Source organism: Tiliqua scincoides, chromosome 5 (genome assembly GCF_035046505.1).
Source record: "Tiliqua scincoides isolate rTilSci1 chromosome 5, rTilSci1.hap2, whole genome shotgun sequence".
Lineage (NCBI taxonomy): Eukaryota > Metazoa > Chordata > Lepidosauria > Squamata > Scincidae > Tiliqua > Tiliqua scincoides.
Genome location: NC_089825.1, coordinates 69,187,818 through 69,205,710, shown reverse-complemented (window position 1 = coordinate 69,205,710; position 17,893 = coordinate 69,187,818). Strand labels below are relative to the sequence as shown.

At 42.2% G+C, this 17,893-nt stretch overlaps 1 protein-coding gene across 1 annotated transcript; it reads right to left on the bottom strand.

Annotated features, from left to right (window-relative positions):
• Positions 1 to 2,011: 2,011 nt before the first annotated feature.
• On the bottom strand, positions 2,012 to 17,684 carry LOC136652268 (palmitoyltransferase ZDHHC11-like). The gene is made up of 8 exons (XM_066629198.1): positions 17,568 to 17,684; positions 16,391 to 16,636; positions 12,605 to 12,783; positions 10,862 to 10,963; positions 7,154 to 7,278; positions 5,924 to 6,079; positions 4,805 to 4,926; positions 2,012 to 2,074 (listed from the first exon to the last, which is right to left on the bottom strand). The coding sequence occupies exons 1-8, from the start codon at positions 17,682 to 17,684 to the stop codon at positions 2,012 to 2,014; spliced, it is 1,110 nt and encodes a 369-aa protein (XP_066485295.1).
• Between the last annotated feature and the right edge of the window lie 209 nt (positions 17,685 to 17,893).

Sequence of the window (17,893 nt, the reverse complement as noted above, 5' to 3'; positions counted from 1 at the left end):
CCATATCTAAGGCAGATATTTCAACAGAAGTTGTTCATTTGTTCAGAAGTGTTCAACACACACACACACACGGCTTGATGTCACCATACACAGGTGGAGCCTATTTTTCAGCAGATTATACACCCGCGGATCTGACTCAGTGCAGGTCTCCTGGACCCACGTTGAGCCAGACTAGGCTCCACCGAGTGCATCAAAGGGAACTGATGGAGTTGTGCTCTGGCCCCTGCTGGAGGGCCTTCTGCCTCTCCGGGCTTGAGAATAGTGATGGTTTTCTCCTTTTAAGGCTTTCTAAGGCCTGCAGAAGCCCCTGGAAGGCTTCCCTGGGCCCTAGAATGCCTAATATGGTGAAAAAGTCACTTCCGGTTTCCTTCATTTTTTCACCTCTCTGGGCTATTCTGAAGCCCAGAGATGCAGTGGGCAGACATGTGCTGCTTCTCCCCACTTCAGAAAGCCCTCTGGAGGGGACCAGAGCTGAGCTTCAGTACCTTTCAAAGGTGTTAATGGGGCGAAGATTGCAGATTTGAGTATCAGCAGGGAGTCCAAGAACAGACACCCCGCAGATACTGAAGCCCCACCTGTGATGGTTTGTTCTTCCTATTTAGCAAAGCAATCTCCTTACTTTTAAACTGATTTCCTGCTTTATGAATTGGTTCCTTGCCTCAGGAGTTGGAAAACCATTATGGTGTAGTGCACTGTTTCTCAAACTGTGGGTCGGGACCCACTAGGTGGGTCATAAGCCAATTTCATTCCAATATGAAATGGGTCCCCATTCATTTCAATATTTTATTTTTAATATATTAGACTTGATGCTGCCATGGGCGTGACTGCATTTGGGGAAATGTTATAGACCTGTACTTTGAACAGGCTACTATGCATATGCTTTTAACAATGATAGTCAATGGGACTTACTCCTGGGTAAGTGTGGGTAGGATTACAGCCTAGGATTGTTAAAAATTTCCCTGCTTGATGATGTCACTTCTGGTCATAGCATCACTTCTGGTGGGTCCTGACAGATTCTCATTCTAAAAAGTGGGTCCCGGTGCTAAAAGAACCACTGGTGTAGTGGTTAGAATGCTGGATTTGAATCAGGACAGTTTAGCTTCCCAGGTTCAAATCCTTCCCTCAGTGAATTGGCCAGTAATTTACTCCCGCTAGTGCATTTGATTCCCTGGTTTGGGGAATGAATTTCATGAAGCTGCATTCAAAATAGCACGAGCAGCCACGCCTGACTCATTTTTCGAAAAGACTCAAACTCAAGTCAAACATAGTCCCATAAAGGCTCTGGACAAGTCCCCATGACCACCCATTAAGGCTCAAGCATGAGTTGAGTCAAAGGGGGCAGGACCTTGGGACTCACCCTGTGGCTGCAGCACATCCCTGGTGTCTAATAGTGTTATATATTTTAAAACATGTACGGTACATCCCACACAGAAAGATCAAGGCAGCTGTCAGTTGTTATACTCCCCTGTAGAAAGTCCTGTCATTTTATTTTCAACCTTGCTATTTGGAGCACACAGAATATTGACTACAGACTAGTTAATGGCATAGTAGGACCACAGTAGGACCACAGGATTAGCTGATTCCCTGATTCCCTGATTAGCTGATTCATAGTAGGACTGCAGGATTTGCCCTGGCTACCTCATTTCATGCATTCTCTTCTACTTACACCAAAAACAACTCTTCATAATTCTTAATCAAATTGTGTCTTTGGCAATCTGGCTGAAGTTGGGTTTTTTATGTAATGATCAAAAATCTGTCAGTCACATAATACAACTCCTTTGTTGGGTGGTTAAAGCTAGACAAGATTTTGTTAAGAAAGATATCATCCACTGTCAGAAGGATGTTGTATGAAATTCTATTACTATGTTTGTCTTAACGGTTATTTGTGTTGTTACGATTAGAATAAACCACCACCACCCGGACAGTTTTCCATTTGCTGCAGTAATTTCCACTTGCTCTTTAAACACTAGGTAAGGCATAATCAAAAAGTGTTTGCCGTATTTTTGATAACTTACCCTGATATAGAGGTGGGTGCAACTTCAAATTCTTTTGGTTTTCTTACATGAGATAAATCCTAAGAATGGAAACATAAACCCATGAAAGAGTTGCTCCACCTACTTGGCAGAAACTAGTTCTATATGGTTTAAATTATCAACTTGTATTAATGAATTACAGTTGCCCATATGATACCTGTATGTTTTGCCTTGTAGGGCATAGATTTTAATGAGGATAATACGGTAGTAGAGTAAGGGAAGCCAGGCAGCTAACTGAAGTGTGGTGCCTAGTGATTAGCATGCAACAGGCAGCTCCCTGCCTTCCACTTCCTTTACTAGGCAAAGTGGGGAAGTTGGTAATAGAGTTACTGGCATCATCCAAAAGGTAGGGAACCCAGACAGAGAGTCTGCCTTGAAAAAGTTCCACTCACAGGCAAAGAGAGAGCCCCCAGATCCTAGAGTTTTCCTTTAAGAACCCAACAGTGAACAAAAGAGAAACTTTATTGTAGGAGAGATGTGGCAATCTCACTTCCTTTGGAATGAACTTGGATCAAACAGGACACATCAATAAAAATATAAGATGCTTATTAAAAGGGTTTGCAGGGAAGATCATTGCCAGTGATAAGGGCAAGGCAAAATGAACCATGGTGGGGGAGGGAAGCCAAGGTTGGCAAGGAGATTACAGAGCAAACTGAAAAGAAACAAATCCTGATGCAGCTCAACTAGGTACAGTCCCTATCTCAGTTGACTTGCACTGTTTCAGGCTTCCAGTCATCACTCCCCACCCCCTCCCCATTGTATAGCACCATTTAAGAATCGCAAGCTATGATTCGCAAGCTATAATATCAAGAATTCCTTGATATTTCTTTATCACAGGCTTACTAATAATAATGGTATAAAGCAGGGGTACCCAAACCCCAGCCCTGGGGCCACTTGCGGCCCTCAAGGACTCCCAATCCGGCCCTCAGGGAGCCCCCAATCTCCAATGAGCCTCTGGTGACTTGCTAGAGCCCATGCTGGCCTGATGCAACTGCTCTGACTGTGATGGCCAACTCATGTTTGACCTCTCACATGAGCTGTGGGATTAGGGCTCCTTCCACTGCTTGCTGTTTCACATCTGTGATGCATCAGCAGCAGCAAAGGAAAGGCTGGCCTTGTTTTGTGCAAGGCCTTTTATAGACCTTCAACTATTTGCAAGACCTTCATTCATTCATTCATATAAGTTCCATCTCTAATATATTAATTTATGCAAATCTGAAATGTAAATTAATTCTTTTTTTTCTTGGTCCCTGACACAGTGTCAGAGAGATGATGTGGCCCTCCTGCCAAAAAGTTTGGACACCCCTGGTATAAAGGTTAGCTAAACTCCATCTACTTCAGTGGTTCCCAAACTTTTTAGCTTTGGGACCCATTTTTTAAAATGACACTTTTATGAGGACCCACCTAAACCCAACAGGTTTAACAGACTTTTTAAAAAGGAGATCTAGAAAGAAATAATAGTTTTATTTACTTACAAGTAATAACTTTTTTATTCATTTATTTACAAAAACCTCAATTCATTTTTCATAATGTAGCATCCCTACTGAACTTTAATGAATGCTCTCCTTCCTTTCCCACATGTCTCCCTAGAAAAATAAAAAATAAAATCATCTGGGGTTTTTGGAACTCTTTGTTAGGGGGAATCAGTTAAGGCAGGGGTGTCAGACATAAGGCCCAGGGGCCTGGATGTGGCCCGCAGAAGCTTTTTATCCAGCCCTTGGGCTCTCAGCTGTTGAGTAGTGCTGAGGTGTTACAACTGAAAGGGCAGCCCACATGATAATTGGGCTGTCCCGTATCTTGAAATATAATCAAATTTGCCTATTTTCTCTTCTACCATTTGCAGCTAATGTATTCGTGAGAAAAAGTTAGAAAAAGTGAGAAAAAGCTTATTTCTGGTTATGACCTGTTCAATGATATCACTTCCTGCCTAATGACATCACTTCTGGCCCTCAGCAGGCATCATAAATGCCATTTGGCCCGCTGTATGAAACAAGTTTGACATCCCTGCCACCCCTGAACTAAGACATATTCATCCCCCTATATTTACATATGCTTGCAAACTGCAGGAGCTGTAAACCCCAGGAGCCTTGCAGGGCAATTAGCAGCTAACTTGCAAACTCCAGGAGCTGAGTTGTTTACAGGGTAATTAGCAGCTATCTGATTTTTTAATAGCCTCCGGACTATTAGTTATCTGATCTTGCCATTACTTGTGTTTACATTGGAGGCTCTGCCCAGCCATTCATAACCCACCAAAAATTGAGTCGCAGCCCACCAGTGGGTTCTGACCCATAGTTTAGGAACCACTGATCTACCTTATTTTCAGGATGGTAGAGGTTTTTGTATAGCCTGACCAGGAACGGACTCCCCAACCAGAGGTAAGCCAGTTTTCTCCAGTTCCTCCTGGATCACAGATGCCGTGTGTGGCCACACAGTCAGAAGAAATGGCAGGAATTGCATACAGACAACCTGCACAGCTCATGTCAGTTCCCACTCCTTGCCTTACTCTTAAAGATTCCTGGAGGCACCACTGTAATCCACTGCCCCCCTGGCAGCCACTATGCAACTGCTCAGAGCATGCTGAAATTGCAATTACTTCTTGGCAAGGCAGGGGTCGGCATTTAAAGGGATGGCCCTGGGGCGGCAGAACCCCCAGGAACGCCAGTGCCCAACACACTACCATTAACAATCTACTAAGCAATTTGATCTTTAAGATGGATGTGCCCTTGTCCAAAGCTACAAACTAAGAAGAACAGGTGACAGCAAGATCTTACCTGTAAAGGTTCCATTCTGCAAGATGCGTCTGATGTGGTCTCCAAACTAATTTCCTGAGATGCAGAACCCAGTTTGGGTCGATGTCGAGTCATGTATTCATATGTGCTCATCTTCTTACGCACTGCTTATAAACAAATTATTTGGACTTTTAAGTTTTAAGAATTTCCCAACGTTCTGTAGCTTAGGTAGGCAAAACAAAGTTTGGTAAACAGACACATAATTCAGATGGTACCAAGGATATAGATTTCTACCATGTGGCATTTGCATTCTGACTGGCAATATTTCTTTTTCATATTTTTGATACCACCCTTGCTCCAAGGAGCTTAAAGTGGCATGCATAGTTCCTCCTCTCCTTTTGACATCACAACAACTCTGTGAGGTAGGTGAGGTTGAGAGAGAGTGACTGGTCCAAGATCACCCACAAAGCTTCGTGGCTGAGCGGGGATTTGAACCTGGATTTTAAGTCCAACTCCTGAACCATTACACCATCCTGGCAGACATCATGGTGGCAGGTGTGGAAGGGAGGATCCCCTTGGCAGATACCTGTCAGCAGAATCCAGATCACTCAGCATCGGGAATGCAGGACAGGTTTTGCTTTCACTACTTTCTGTGGAGAGGCCCAGTGACCTGGGAGAAGAGCTGCTTACCCTTACTGCTCACAACATCTGCAGTTATTAGCTGTATCTGCTACTGTTGCCAGGTGATTGGGGCCTGCCGTTCCCCCAGATCAGGTTGGGGAAGAAGGAAGGCCAAACTGCAGGTGAGGCAGCCCCATCTGTGCAATAACCTGAAGCATTCCTGCAGTTGGCAGCCACATCACATCATCATTTAAGAGAACCATCTGAGATCACATTTAATCAACAACGGAATTTATTTCTAGCTGGAATCGGTTTATGCCCACAGAAATCACACACCACCACTCTTCATAAATGCAGCAGTTTACCTTCTATTTCCCAGCCATAGGATTTACAGCAACTGTTCACATAGAGGAAAGAATGGTGTATACTCCAGGTCACCATTAAGAAAGCATCATACTTCTGCCATTTCCATACTGAAAGAAGAAACCCACTAATGTTTTTTGAATGAAGCCAGACGCTTTCAGTGTATGTTTTACTCACTGAGATAAAGATGAAACAACAACAGATGTCCAAGTAGCAGGAAAGAAGCACATCCAAAAAACATAGTTAATACTGCTACAACCAGGATTCCTGCTGCTGTAGTCTCTATTGGAGCTAGAGGAAGAAATGCCAGCCAAGTTCCATTTCCACTGACACCTATCAGAGGAAAACAGAATGAGCAACCATTTTACTCTGATGTCAATTACCTAAAAGATTTATTTAAAATCTATTATGGGCAATTTCCACTCTTTCCCTCCCCCAATAGTATGAAAGGATTAAAGTTACCCTTACCCTATACCCAGACACCACTGAACAAAAATATATGAATGGAAAACATTGTTCTCGAGTGGCAAGCCATGTTTAAGAGCTAAAATGTTTCAGGATAAGAATTTCTCATTAGGGGAGAAATGAGACCTATGCATGTTCAAAAGATCCCCTCACAGTCATGCTAAAATAATTCAACAGCTATCAGTCCTCTGTTCATATAAGCAGACCCCTCTTCCCAGGACTTTTAACAGCCCAATCCTAAGCTTCCCCAGCACCCAGCTGTACAGTGTAGCGCTGAAATGGCTGCCACTGCATCCTGTGGGGCCAGGGAAGCTGCCAGAGGTCTCCTTGGGAACTGATGTAGAGTCCCGGCATGCCCCAGTAGGTCTCCTCAGAGCTGTGCTTGCAGTTGAGCTGGCGCAGAACCAAAGAGAACCTTGTCAGTCTCCACTGCTTGGGAGGGGGGATAGGATCAGGCAGCAGTTTCTGCCACCGTCCCCACCCCCTTGTGAGCCTGATCTGCTCTCCATCCCACTTGTCCTCCACCCAGTCTGCCCCACCTGCCTTTCCCCTGCCCCGGGAAGTTGTCCCACTGTCTGGAGGGAATACTTACCACTCAGCAGTCCTTCTGCACATCTGCCAGTGCTGAGGCCCAGTGCTGACTGGCGCTGGCCTCTCTGCTGGTGCTGGGTGTCTCCTGCTGGCAGGACAGTGCCTTATGGCACTTTTGTGATACCCAGCATTGGTGCTGCAAGCACAGCGCCAGCACGGGCAACACAGGATTGGGCTGTATTTTAAAAATTATGGCCAGCCTAAGGCAGTTTGGAGCTTCTTTGCTTTGTCAAAGATTAGCATCTAAGAAATCACTGGTCTCAACTTCAGCAAGTACCTCAAGAGCACTACCCTGAAAATGTTTTAGATCACACTGGTGTAAAGAGTTATTTTAAATCAGTGGAACAATACTTTCAAACTGAGGAGATGTGCGGAGTTGTGCTGGATTCACAAAATACTGGATGAAGACATACAAGATCACCAACATCAGAAGGAAGATCCCAACAACAGCAGAAGCAACCGCATTGAAGAAAAACCTATATGCATGCACACATGAACAGAAAGACTTTACTCAGTCATAAGGGACTAACACAATTGCACAGAAAGACTCTACAACCTGCCATTAATTTAATATAAAAGGTTACAACACAGGGAGGATATGAAGCTTTTATATGTGAATGTGTCATACAATTACAAGTTATAGTTAATTATATCCCCAATACAATCATGCTTCAGTCTCTCCTTTCCACATCTGACTCTGAGACCCTTGATAGGGTCGCTGCCTTTTTATCTGGGGTAATTGCCAGGCAGAGCTCTGGAACTCTGGGCAGTATGTGAGGAAAAGACTGATGTCTATGTTGTGGTGTCTTTGTATATTTTTGTTTTGTTTTGTTCTTTCTCTGTATTTTATGCCAATAAAGGTCTACTGAACTGAACTATATCCCCAATACAGATAAAGAGTTTTGCTCACTTCACAAAATGCCAGTCACAGAATATGGCCTGCTTATCAGTAACCTGTTTAAAGTTTAATAGCCTAGTACAGTGTTTCTCAAACTGTGGGTTGGGATCCACTAGGTGGGTCATGAGCCAATTTCAGGTAGGTCTCCATTCATTTCAATATTTTATTTTTAATATATTAGATTTGATGGTACCATGGTATATAACTGCATTTGGGGATATGTTACAGATCTGTACTTTTAACAGGTTGCTATGTGTATGCTTTTAACAATGATAGTAAGCGGGACTTACTCCTGGGTAAGTGTGAGTAGGATTGCAGCCTAGGATTGTTAAAAATTTTCTTGCTTATTGATGTCACTTCCAGTCATGACATCACTTCCAGTGGGACCCAACAGATTCTCATTCTAAAAAGTGGGTCCTGGTACTAAAAGTTAGAAAACCACCGGCCTAGTACCTTCTCAAGCACAGTACTGCTGTCCAGAGCTTGTTTTAATACATTTGAATCATATTTTCCCCTCTCTTCACCTGGCAGTCTTCCCTTTGCAAGCAAAACACAATACAGGCGGACACTGCTCATTTGACAGATTAGGGACTGGAGCAGTGTTGAAAAGGGGAAGTGGTTGAAAAGCAAAACACTTTTTCGTTTACAAATGTTGCTTCCAAAGCTTTTTTAGTTAGCAAACTGCAAATGCCTTTTTAATCCTGCAAATTCCTGTTGTCACACAAAGATTTCTGCAAATGGACTCTCGTTAATGCCTTCGGGAATGCGAAGGTAAACCCGGAGGTATAGCTGGCATGTGCTCTCTCTAACACACACACCAAAACAGTTTTAATTACCATGTCATAAACAAATCAACATGGGGGAGGGCAATTTTAACTTTTAAAACAGCAGAGAGGTTGAAAGAGTGCAGCATGTGTTGATTGAACGAGTTCCAGGTACAAATGAAATGTGTTGAAAAAGCGAACAGTCAGAAAATGAACCGTGGAAAGCGGAGGATACCTGTATCATTTTTCCTACATGTAAGAAGTCTCAGTGCCAAAACATATGCATTGGGTTGGATCTGAAAGATGTTAGTTATTACTAGTCATGATAACTTATTTATTTTGCTGCTTAGTCATGACCTTCTATAGCTTGGATCCAAAGAGCTGCTTGTGCATGCTCAAAGGAATCTGTGACTTCTTCCTGTTGAGTGGCAAATTGCCATATCACAGTCAGCTTTTCAAATCCAAAGAAAATGTGAAAAGCAGTTTGCAATATGGCATGAGGATCTGTCACTTAACAGGAAGAAATCAGAGACTCCAATGGGCATGCTTAAGCAACTTTTTGGATCCAAACCCACTGTTTTGTAATAACCATTCCATGTATTTGGAAGCTGCTCTACACTGCATCTTTCAAGCATGTCTTTACAGCAAGAGAGATTTTCACACTTTATTGCATGCATATACATGTACCCTCATCTTTCTATGGCAGTCAGTTTCAGATTGTGTCTAGGGAGAACCCTGCAATTCTTCGAAAATCTATCAGGCGTTCCCAATGAGGAAAAAGCTTCCCTAAAAGGCAACTTGCCCACCACCGCCATATCTCCTACAATGGGCAGCTGTGGGGGGAATGTGTTCTAGGTCAGAATCTTAGTAAGAGGACATGACAAAACACAGAAGTCTGAGAAGTTTGTACCACAGACTTCCACACTTTTAAGCATGTATATGCCAAAATCCTCTCCAATCCAGAACTCTGTGGAAGTTGTATCTATGTGAAAAAGCCATAGGGCAGTCGCTTTTAACAAGTAGAGCCAATCGTCTTTTGTAAATCTGGGCCATTTTGTGCTCCTCCCTGGGACAACAATATCCACTGATTTTATCTTGAGTCAGACTTGGATATTTATAACTATGCTTCTCAGACTGTTCTACTGTTGGTCTGTGGATAGACTTCTTAACTGTGTCATAAGATTGGTTTTACTTTGCCGCAGTAGGGTTTGCCGAAGACACAGTGGAAAGAACCAGTGGTGTAGCTAGAGTTTTGCAAGAAACACCACCACAGTGTGGAGGTGGCCCCCTCCCCCTCCCCTTCAGAGTCATTCTGGGCAGTGAGAGCAAAATGGAGGTGAAACACCTTCTGGGAGAATTCCAGGGAAGCCTTCTGGGAGTTTGCCTCCATTTTGATCCTCCCATCCAGAATGGCTCCAAAGGGGAGAGCAAGGGCTGCCTCCACGCTGCAGTGAGGCTCCTTGCAACCCTTAGTGCTTTACACCCCCTCCAGCTATGCCACTGGAAAGAACATGCCTCTGTCATCTTTCAAATTTCCAGATGGTTGAAGAATGCATCAAAATTATGCCTGTTGTCCTCTTTCTGAGCCACCAGCAGTAAACAGATGTCACTCTGTATACTAGCGGGAAAAGGATCTGTATTCTGATGAGCGAGAAATAGATTGTGGTTATTGGAAAAAATGCTGAAGGTCCACATAGCCTAGAAACAGCTGAATTAAGGGGAAAAGGGTGGGCAGGGTGTTCTTTCTTGAAAACATTTGTATATTAATGGCTTGATGCCACACACTATCGCTTTCAGTTAGTGGTGCTCATTAATTTGGGCAATGTTGGTTAACTGGTCAAGAGGGTAGAGGATAGAGGCACTGGATTAGAAATTGGGCTTCTTTCCTGGTTTATACTCTTTGTTGTAGGTACCTGCATACATTATGAATACTGCCAATTAACATCTGTATTAAATTAAAAATGAAAGATAACTTCTCATTGTGCTATCGCACAAACTAGTGGTGGCATAGCTCTCAGAGCTCCAAGCAAGGACTGAGTAATCAATGGATGATACCTTTTCCCTCACCCAGCTCATTTATAATAATGGAAGTGCTACACCACTAAAACAGACACTGGGGAAAAGTGATTGATTTTTCATTACAAACCAGGAATGTAACTTCATTTGAAAACATGTCTCCACCCAATTGATTAAGAATCTGTTGGCATCATTTAACATACAATAAATATTCCTTTCTGCGCTACAGAGTAAGATGTCCCAGAGGCACCAGTGTGGCAAGTGGAAGCACTCCTGCCAGCTCTCTACAACTGCTATCTGAGATTTCAAGAAGCAAGGCAAAGCAACTTCAGCAGAGGAAGTCTTCCTTGCCTGCTTTATAGCTAAACATTATTAGCTTACCAGTAGTTTCTGTTTCCAACACAGTTATTAAGCCAATTGCAATGATGGTCGAATTCCTCAACACACTTATTGCAGGTACTACAGTGCTTGGTTTTTGGCCCTCTGGGTGGAGGGAAAAAGATACATCAAATGGAACAAAAGTATTACCTGGTGCACACAGACAAAAACAGTGTCTCATATTTATGGCAAATCTAAATGTGCAATGCATTTTATAATATGTACGTAAAAGTGATGAGCCATTTGTGCTACACTGCCTGGTTAAACAAGCTTAAATGCCCAATCAACTGTTGCATACCGTTCCCAGCAGGTGACTAGCCAGACTGCAAAGGCAGACAATTTGCAAAATGACCCATCTACTGTGCAATATGGCTTCCCTACAATGATGCTGAATTAAAAAGGGTCTGAGGACCATGGCTACAGCAGCAGTATGTTTCAGGAGCATCTTAGGAGGCTGAGGAATCACAGGAGTCTCTGGGGAAGTGGAAGGGTTCAGAAATAGGCAAAAGATGGGAGGGGGAGGATTAAGACTTCTCACCATGCAGGTGAAGGCCTTTTATTTTGTTCAGGTTTCTTAGATCTTCAAGTTTTTAGATTGTTGTTTTAACCTAACACCAACATCAAGGCCTAACCTTGTTATACACAGATTTGACTCAACACAAATGGCCACTGCAAATGAGAAGGAATGTGCTGATTCTTGGAGACGGGGAAAATGCATCTCTTTAAAAATAACAATTAAAAAAACAACTGCTTTTCTTACTGTTGTAGAGAGACAGTCATACAAGTAATTATTCCATTCTTCAGCTGAGCCAGGCAAAGGCAGGGGGTCCTTTGCATTTCTAATTGCTGACTGCTTCTCTACAACAGTAAGAAAAGTTGTTTTTAAACCACTATTGTAAATGGATGCACTTTTTAATTTTTTTTAAACTGCTTTTATTTAGCACATTTTATGGTATCAGCAGGTTGTCCCAGAATCAAACCCCTACAGATTAGGTTGAGCTACAACCTTATTAGGAGGAGCAAGAAACCTGGAGGTGGGTCTTTAAATCTATTTTTCCACTGTTTTTTTATCAGCAGTTTTTTTTTAAATCCAATAGGGGCTCTGGAACGGAACCCCAGCGATAACAAGGGATGACCTTTACTATGGCTACTCTGTCATTTTTATTGTTGTTGATACGGTATTGCTCTTAAACCTTCAGCAGCCATTCAGTTCTTTGGCTTAAGGGCCAAACATATGTTGCCTCAAGCAAAGAAATAATTATCTTTTTTACTGAACAACCCCTATTAACTTAAACAAAAAGTCCAGAGTAGCACCAGAACATAGTCTGAAAGCTACTGATTTAGACCCAGCCTCATTCTCTCTGTCAACCTCTTTCCTTCCCTGTCCAAACAATAAATTTAGATAAAATCACTTGAAACATATCTAGCCTGTCTTTGGTTAAGTCTTTTTAAAAGTTGACAAGACTGTTATAAACAAAGTCACTCAATTAAAAAAAAAACTACAAAAACTATGGAATAGTAAGCTGAGAAAAATTGGTTGAGGCCAATAATCCCAAAAGACAAATAAAAATCATTATGGATCACCATCCAACCTTAAAATAATGACCTAATAGGCCAAAATGGGCAACATCTAAACATTCTGTTGGTGTTACACAAATATTAGGCAACAATATTTATAAAGGTGAGGTTTTGATCTGGCACATAAAACTACCTCTCATTCACTGTGCTGTAAAGATAGGAACTTACACATCAACTTCACAAAGATAGCAGTGCTGGTTCTGGATGACATGCTTGCACCTGCTTCGGTCAAAAGATGGCATGGGTTTGTTGTAATTTTTCTTAGCCAATATATTTTGATCTGCTGGATCGATAGTGATGGCAACAAGGTGAGTAATTAAGTGATGCACAAAAACTATGCCAATCACCTGCATTGTAATAAGGTTAAGGACAAGTTAAAGAACAAGAGAAAACAAGATCTTGGATCATATATAGTTTGCTTGGTTGCCTGGGCATTTCTAACAGTTGGGTTCTTCCTTCCTCTTAGACTAGTAGCAAGGCTACTAACTTCTGAGAATTTGTTTGCAGGGCTGGGAGTGATGCATGAGACTAGTTTCTACTAGAACTCTTACACGTAGCAATTGCTATTTATACTTTGAACAGAAAAATAGTTTCAACATTGCACCACTGCAGCTTCCATCAATCTGATTGGACTTTAAAAAATTAAGAAATCACTGTACTTTGGTATAAGGAAGTACCATTTCTTATTTATTGTAAGAAAGTGATTCTCCTTTCCCACTGTCCTTTCCCAAAATATTATGCCTATTTTTTTTAAAAAAATGTTAACTGCCACATTGGAAACAGAACATATGGTGGATTATCAACTGTCACTGTTGTTACATCCACTTCAACAAATGAAAGAAATTTGTATTGCAGGGTCAAATGCTTTAAGTCTGAATGCACCCAGGCTTTTGGTTCCATCTCAAAGCAGAAAATTCTACTTCAGTATGTATTTTAGCTTTGATAGTTTAGTAAAAATAAGTTTGCTCTGTCCCCAAATTTCCATTTTGACAAATGAAAGCATCATTCTGTAATAGGCATAATATGGAAGACCTATCCCACTTGCTCTGTCACCTTCTAGAAGCAATAGTTCTAAAATGCTCCCTTTGAAGCTTTTGGATCACAGAAGATTACTTGTTCATTATCAATTTCATAGCACTTTTAAATGTGGAAAGGGTCCTCCTAGTTTATGTCTCATTCAGCCTCCCAACCACGTAGATACATCTATTTTTGGATGGAAAAATTGAAGTATTGGACAATAGAGCCCCAGACCCACAAAACCTACAGCCCCCAGATCGTGGTTTAAGACCAAGATAGCTGTACCTGGCAGGTTTGCTACTGAAATATCAAGCTAGGAGTCATCAGTATTTTATTATACTTATATTCTACCTTTTCCCATGTTGAAGCTCAGGGTGACATACATGAGGTTCTAAGCAGACTCCCATCCAGGTATTGTCTAGACCCAGATCTGCTTAACTTCAGCAAGATTGCTACATCATGTGCCTTCAAACCTTGCCCTTAACCCAGAGGCGTCTTGAGGGTGTGCGGCACCCAGTGCAGTGCTTACCTTCTGGAACTGACATCCAGAAGTTCAGGGTGAAATAATCACTTCACCTTATGCTCTATCACAGTGCTTCCCAACCACTGGTGCTTGCACCACCAGTGGTACTTGAGGTGGTGTCTGGTGATACAAGCAAGACCCCCAGACTTCTGCTGCCTGACAGTGAGAACAGCAATGCAACATGATAAGCAGTAGTAGGAGGCTTGGCGGGCAGAGAACCAGTGTGCACTTTTCATTCACTCAAGAAAGCCCTCCCCCATTCACCCTGAGCCCCTCTCAACAAAAAACATTTATTTTCTGAGATCATCTCTAGGTGATGAGATGCATCTCTCCGAACAGATGCAAACAGACAAATATCTATAGCAGGGGTCTCCAAACTCAGGCCCACAGGCCAAATGCAAGCCTTTATCCGGCCCGTGATTAGCTTCTGCTCCCCTGCAAGCCTCTGGCTCACTTGACCAAACATGACCAGAGCTGTGCTCTGGTCATGTCCAGAGGGTGTTCTGAGGACCTAAAAGCATCACTTCCTGGTTTTCCTGAAAAATTGTAAGTAATTTTTTGTGCCTCTGGAAGCCTTAGAAGGCCCTCAGAATATGCTGTGGGTGTTTCCTATGATGGTTCTGAGATACTTACACCTGTATATTTAACTAAGCTGCTTGGGAGATGGGGGAATGAAAGTCCATTTATGTGTGCGCTTTATTTCTTTTGGACAAAATCCTGGAAATTAGAGCCCATTCATTTATTCTCCATCTGTTTCATCTCTAATGTATTTATTTAAATTTTATATTGAAAAAAAATTTTTTCTGGCCCTCAACACCATGCCAGATATTTGATGTGGCCCTTTAGCTGTAAAGACCCCTGACCTATAGCATAGATCCCTGAGACACAGCAGATAGCTGCAGGCCATGTTGACATCAGCTATGCTGTAGTTGTAGACTATATTCTGCATGGTTATATAGAAAGAAATGAAACCACTGAAGTGCTAACCTGGACAAACCAGCCAGCTTGAGGACATCAAGAGATGATCTACTATGTCAAATGCTGCCAATAGGTCTCACACAATCAACAAGGAGGCATTCCTCTGGTCAACCTCCAGATGCAGATCATCCACAAAGCAAGCATTACAATGAATTCATTTTCTGCCAAGGGTCTCAAATCCAGTAGTCTGCCTACTAAACCAGCTAGCTGGCTTTCATGCTGAAGTTTGCAAATGTGTTCAAAACATATGAAGCCCAGAAGGTTTTATACTATAAATGGTTATCATTTTCAATTCAAATCTCATTGGCTTATTACAAACATCATTGCTTTTTCTAGTCAATGCTTAAACTGAGCTCAAAGATAATGCAGCTGGCACCCTTACTCTAACATATGACCTAACTTCACAAATCATTTCACTTTAAGCTGCAATTATCATCATGTGTAAGAATAATGCAGGACACCATTAATACTTCCTAGCAACAATCTTGTGTTTGGCACATAAATAGTGAATCAGTTATAAAACTTGTCATGGTTTCCTTTTCATAACATTGGTGTCCTCCTTGACCCTGGCTCCTCATCCTGTTCAGAGGAAGGAAGAAAAACTTTGAATATGCAATAGATTTATGATTTACTTAATTTTTGAAGGAAGTGACTGGATAAAAATAATGAATAGACCAATCGAAATCACTTACTGCCACCAGGCACAGTACAAATGGTCAGCATTTTAAACTATATTCTTGAGTTATAGAAGAAAGTTTTAAAAGTGTAACCAGACAGTAAACTTATTTTGGTACCTAAAATAACTATAGCTATTTTGTTAGTAAAAATTACTAACTATTTAAGCTATTTTTAACTAGGTTTAGCTATTTTGTTAGTAAAAATGCCTCTCCGTTATTGTTTCAAAAGCCTAGTTCTCAATAAGATTGAGAACCTTTGTCTGGAGTATACCACTACAGAATGAGGTTTACATTACAAGATGCTTCTCCATACACAAAAATTCACACAGAAAACTAGTGTGTCATGGACTGCTAGATTCCTTGTCCTAAACAAGCTAGTTTTCTATCTACAGGGTGTGTTTTAAACAGAGAAGAATTCAGTCATGCAAACCTCTATCTGCGTGAAGTAGTATAGTCCAGAGACACAGCTTTAACTCCTCAGTTAGCTAGGCCTAATCTGAAAAAGTTTCCTGCTTGGTCCTATGGAGTCTAAGAACCAGGCTAGTAGTTATCAACAAGTCTTTTTAAAAAAATATACATTTCATACACAAAAAAGCCCTCAAAAACCCCCACAACTTAGAACACAGAATCTATTTTAGGACTAAACAGAGAATATGCACTCCTTTGGCCCATTCCTCTTAACTATTTCTTACAGCATGAACAGTTCATATGCAATCTGAGATTTATCCCAATGTTTTAAATTGAGAGAAAAAAGGATACAGCATAGGCAACATACTTCCACTCATGTGGGAGAAGAGGAATGTAGATACCAAAGCCCACAATGGCCAAGTACGAATAAAGCACAAGTGAGATTAACTGGAATGAGTGAAGTGGTGGAGACCAGCCATTCACCCTGGAGAGCAGTGGTGGTGCTACGATGACAGTTTGGCCATCCAGCTGTTCAGGTCCCGTCTGCCTCAGCTTCTTGTCATAGCAGGTCATCTGCAAGATAGAACCCAATACCACCTATCAAAAATAGCCATTGTCGTTTTTTAAATTGAGAAACACACATGTTGCGGGGGAAGGAAAGCAGATACACCCAGCACCGCAGCCTCACCCAGTCACAACTGGTTGGCAACCTCCCCTTCAGTCTCGAAAGACTATGGTAGAAGCCTACAGCACCCGGTATTCCTTGGCGGTCTCCCATCCAAGTACTAACCAGGCCTGACCCTGCTTAGCTTCTGAGATCAGATGAGATCAGGCAAACTGTCCTGCAGGAATTTTCTATCCATTCTGTCCCTACACAAACTAACACACAACTATGTAACAAACACTCAGACTAAAGCAGGGCCAGCCCATCCATGAGGCCAGCTGGAGTGTTCGCTTCAGGCAGGAGATGGGAGGGTGCCCATCTGTGCCTACCTTCTTGCCTCCACTGCTTACACTCCCTGCATTGGAAAAGGAAGAGGGGGACAGAGGGGAAGAAGAAATGGGGCACACTCCCAGGGTGTGCTGAGCTAGAATACTGGAGAATGGGAGGAGCAAAGGCACTAGCATATTCTTGGGTAAGAAAGGGTAGCATTTGGCATGCTGCTTTAGGTGCCAGGAGGTCTAGGGCCAGCCCTGGGCAAAAGGCATTTGTAAATTTCCAGAGAATGAAAACCTTTCCAAGCTAAGTAAGAAAATGGGTAGTCAATTTATAGATTGAACTGGCAAGAACTGAATTTGCAATGTGTTACAAAGTTACTGCATTTGGGTAAAGGTGGCAGAATGTGTAAGGCCATGAAGTCAGTTCATGGCAGAGGTGAAATCTGAACCAGGACTTCTTTATCCATATCAACTATGTAAATAATCCTAAATAATGAATTTTTCTACCATGCTTTTTCTAGCTTTCTACAGGCACAATCCTAACCAGGTCTGCTCAGAAGTAAGTCCTATTTTGTTCAATGGGGCTTACTCTCAGGACCGTGTGGTTAGGATTGCAGCCTACATCCCCTTCCTCCAAATTGCTTAGCGTAGTAAACACAGGCTCCCTCATTTTAACTTTATACAGTGGTAGTGCAACCATGGGCATGATAACCAGCCAGGACCAAATACAGGTGCAACCTATTTATCTGTGGATTTGTCTCCATAGGGTGGGGGGAATTGAAAGTCAAACACACCTTTGCCTCATTTGATGGTGTCTTGCTCCTTTTCAAGGCAGCCCAAAACACTGCAAAAAAGCTCTGACTGGCACAGGCAGAGAAAAGCCCTGGAGCCCTGAAAGAGGTTTCCCTTGCGAAG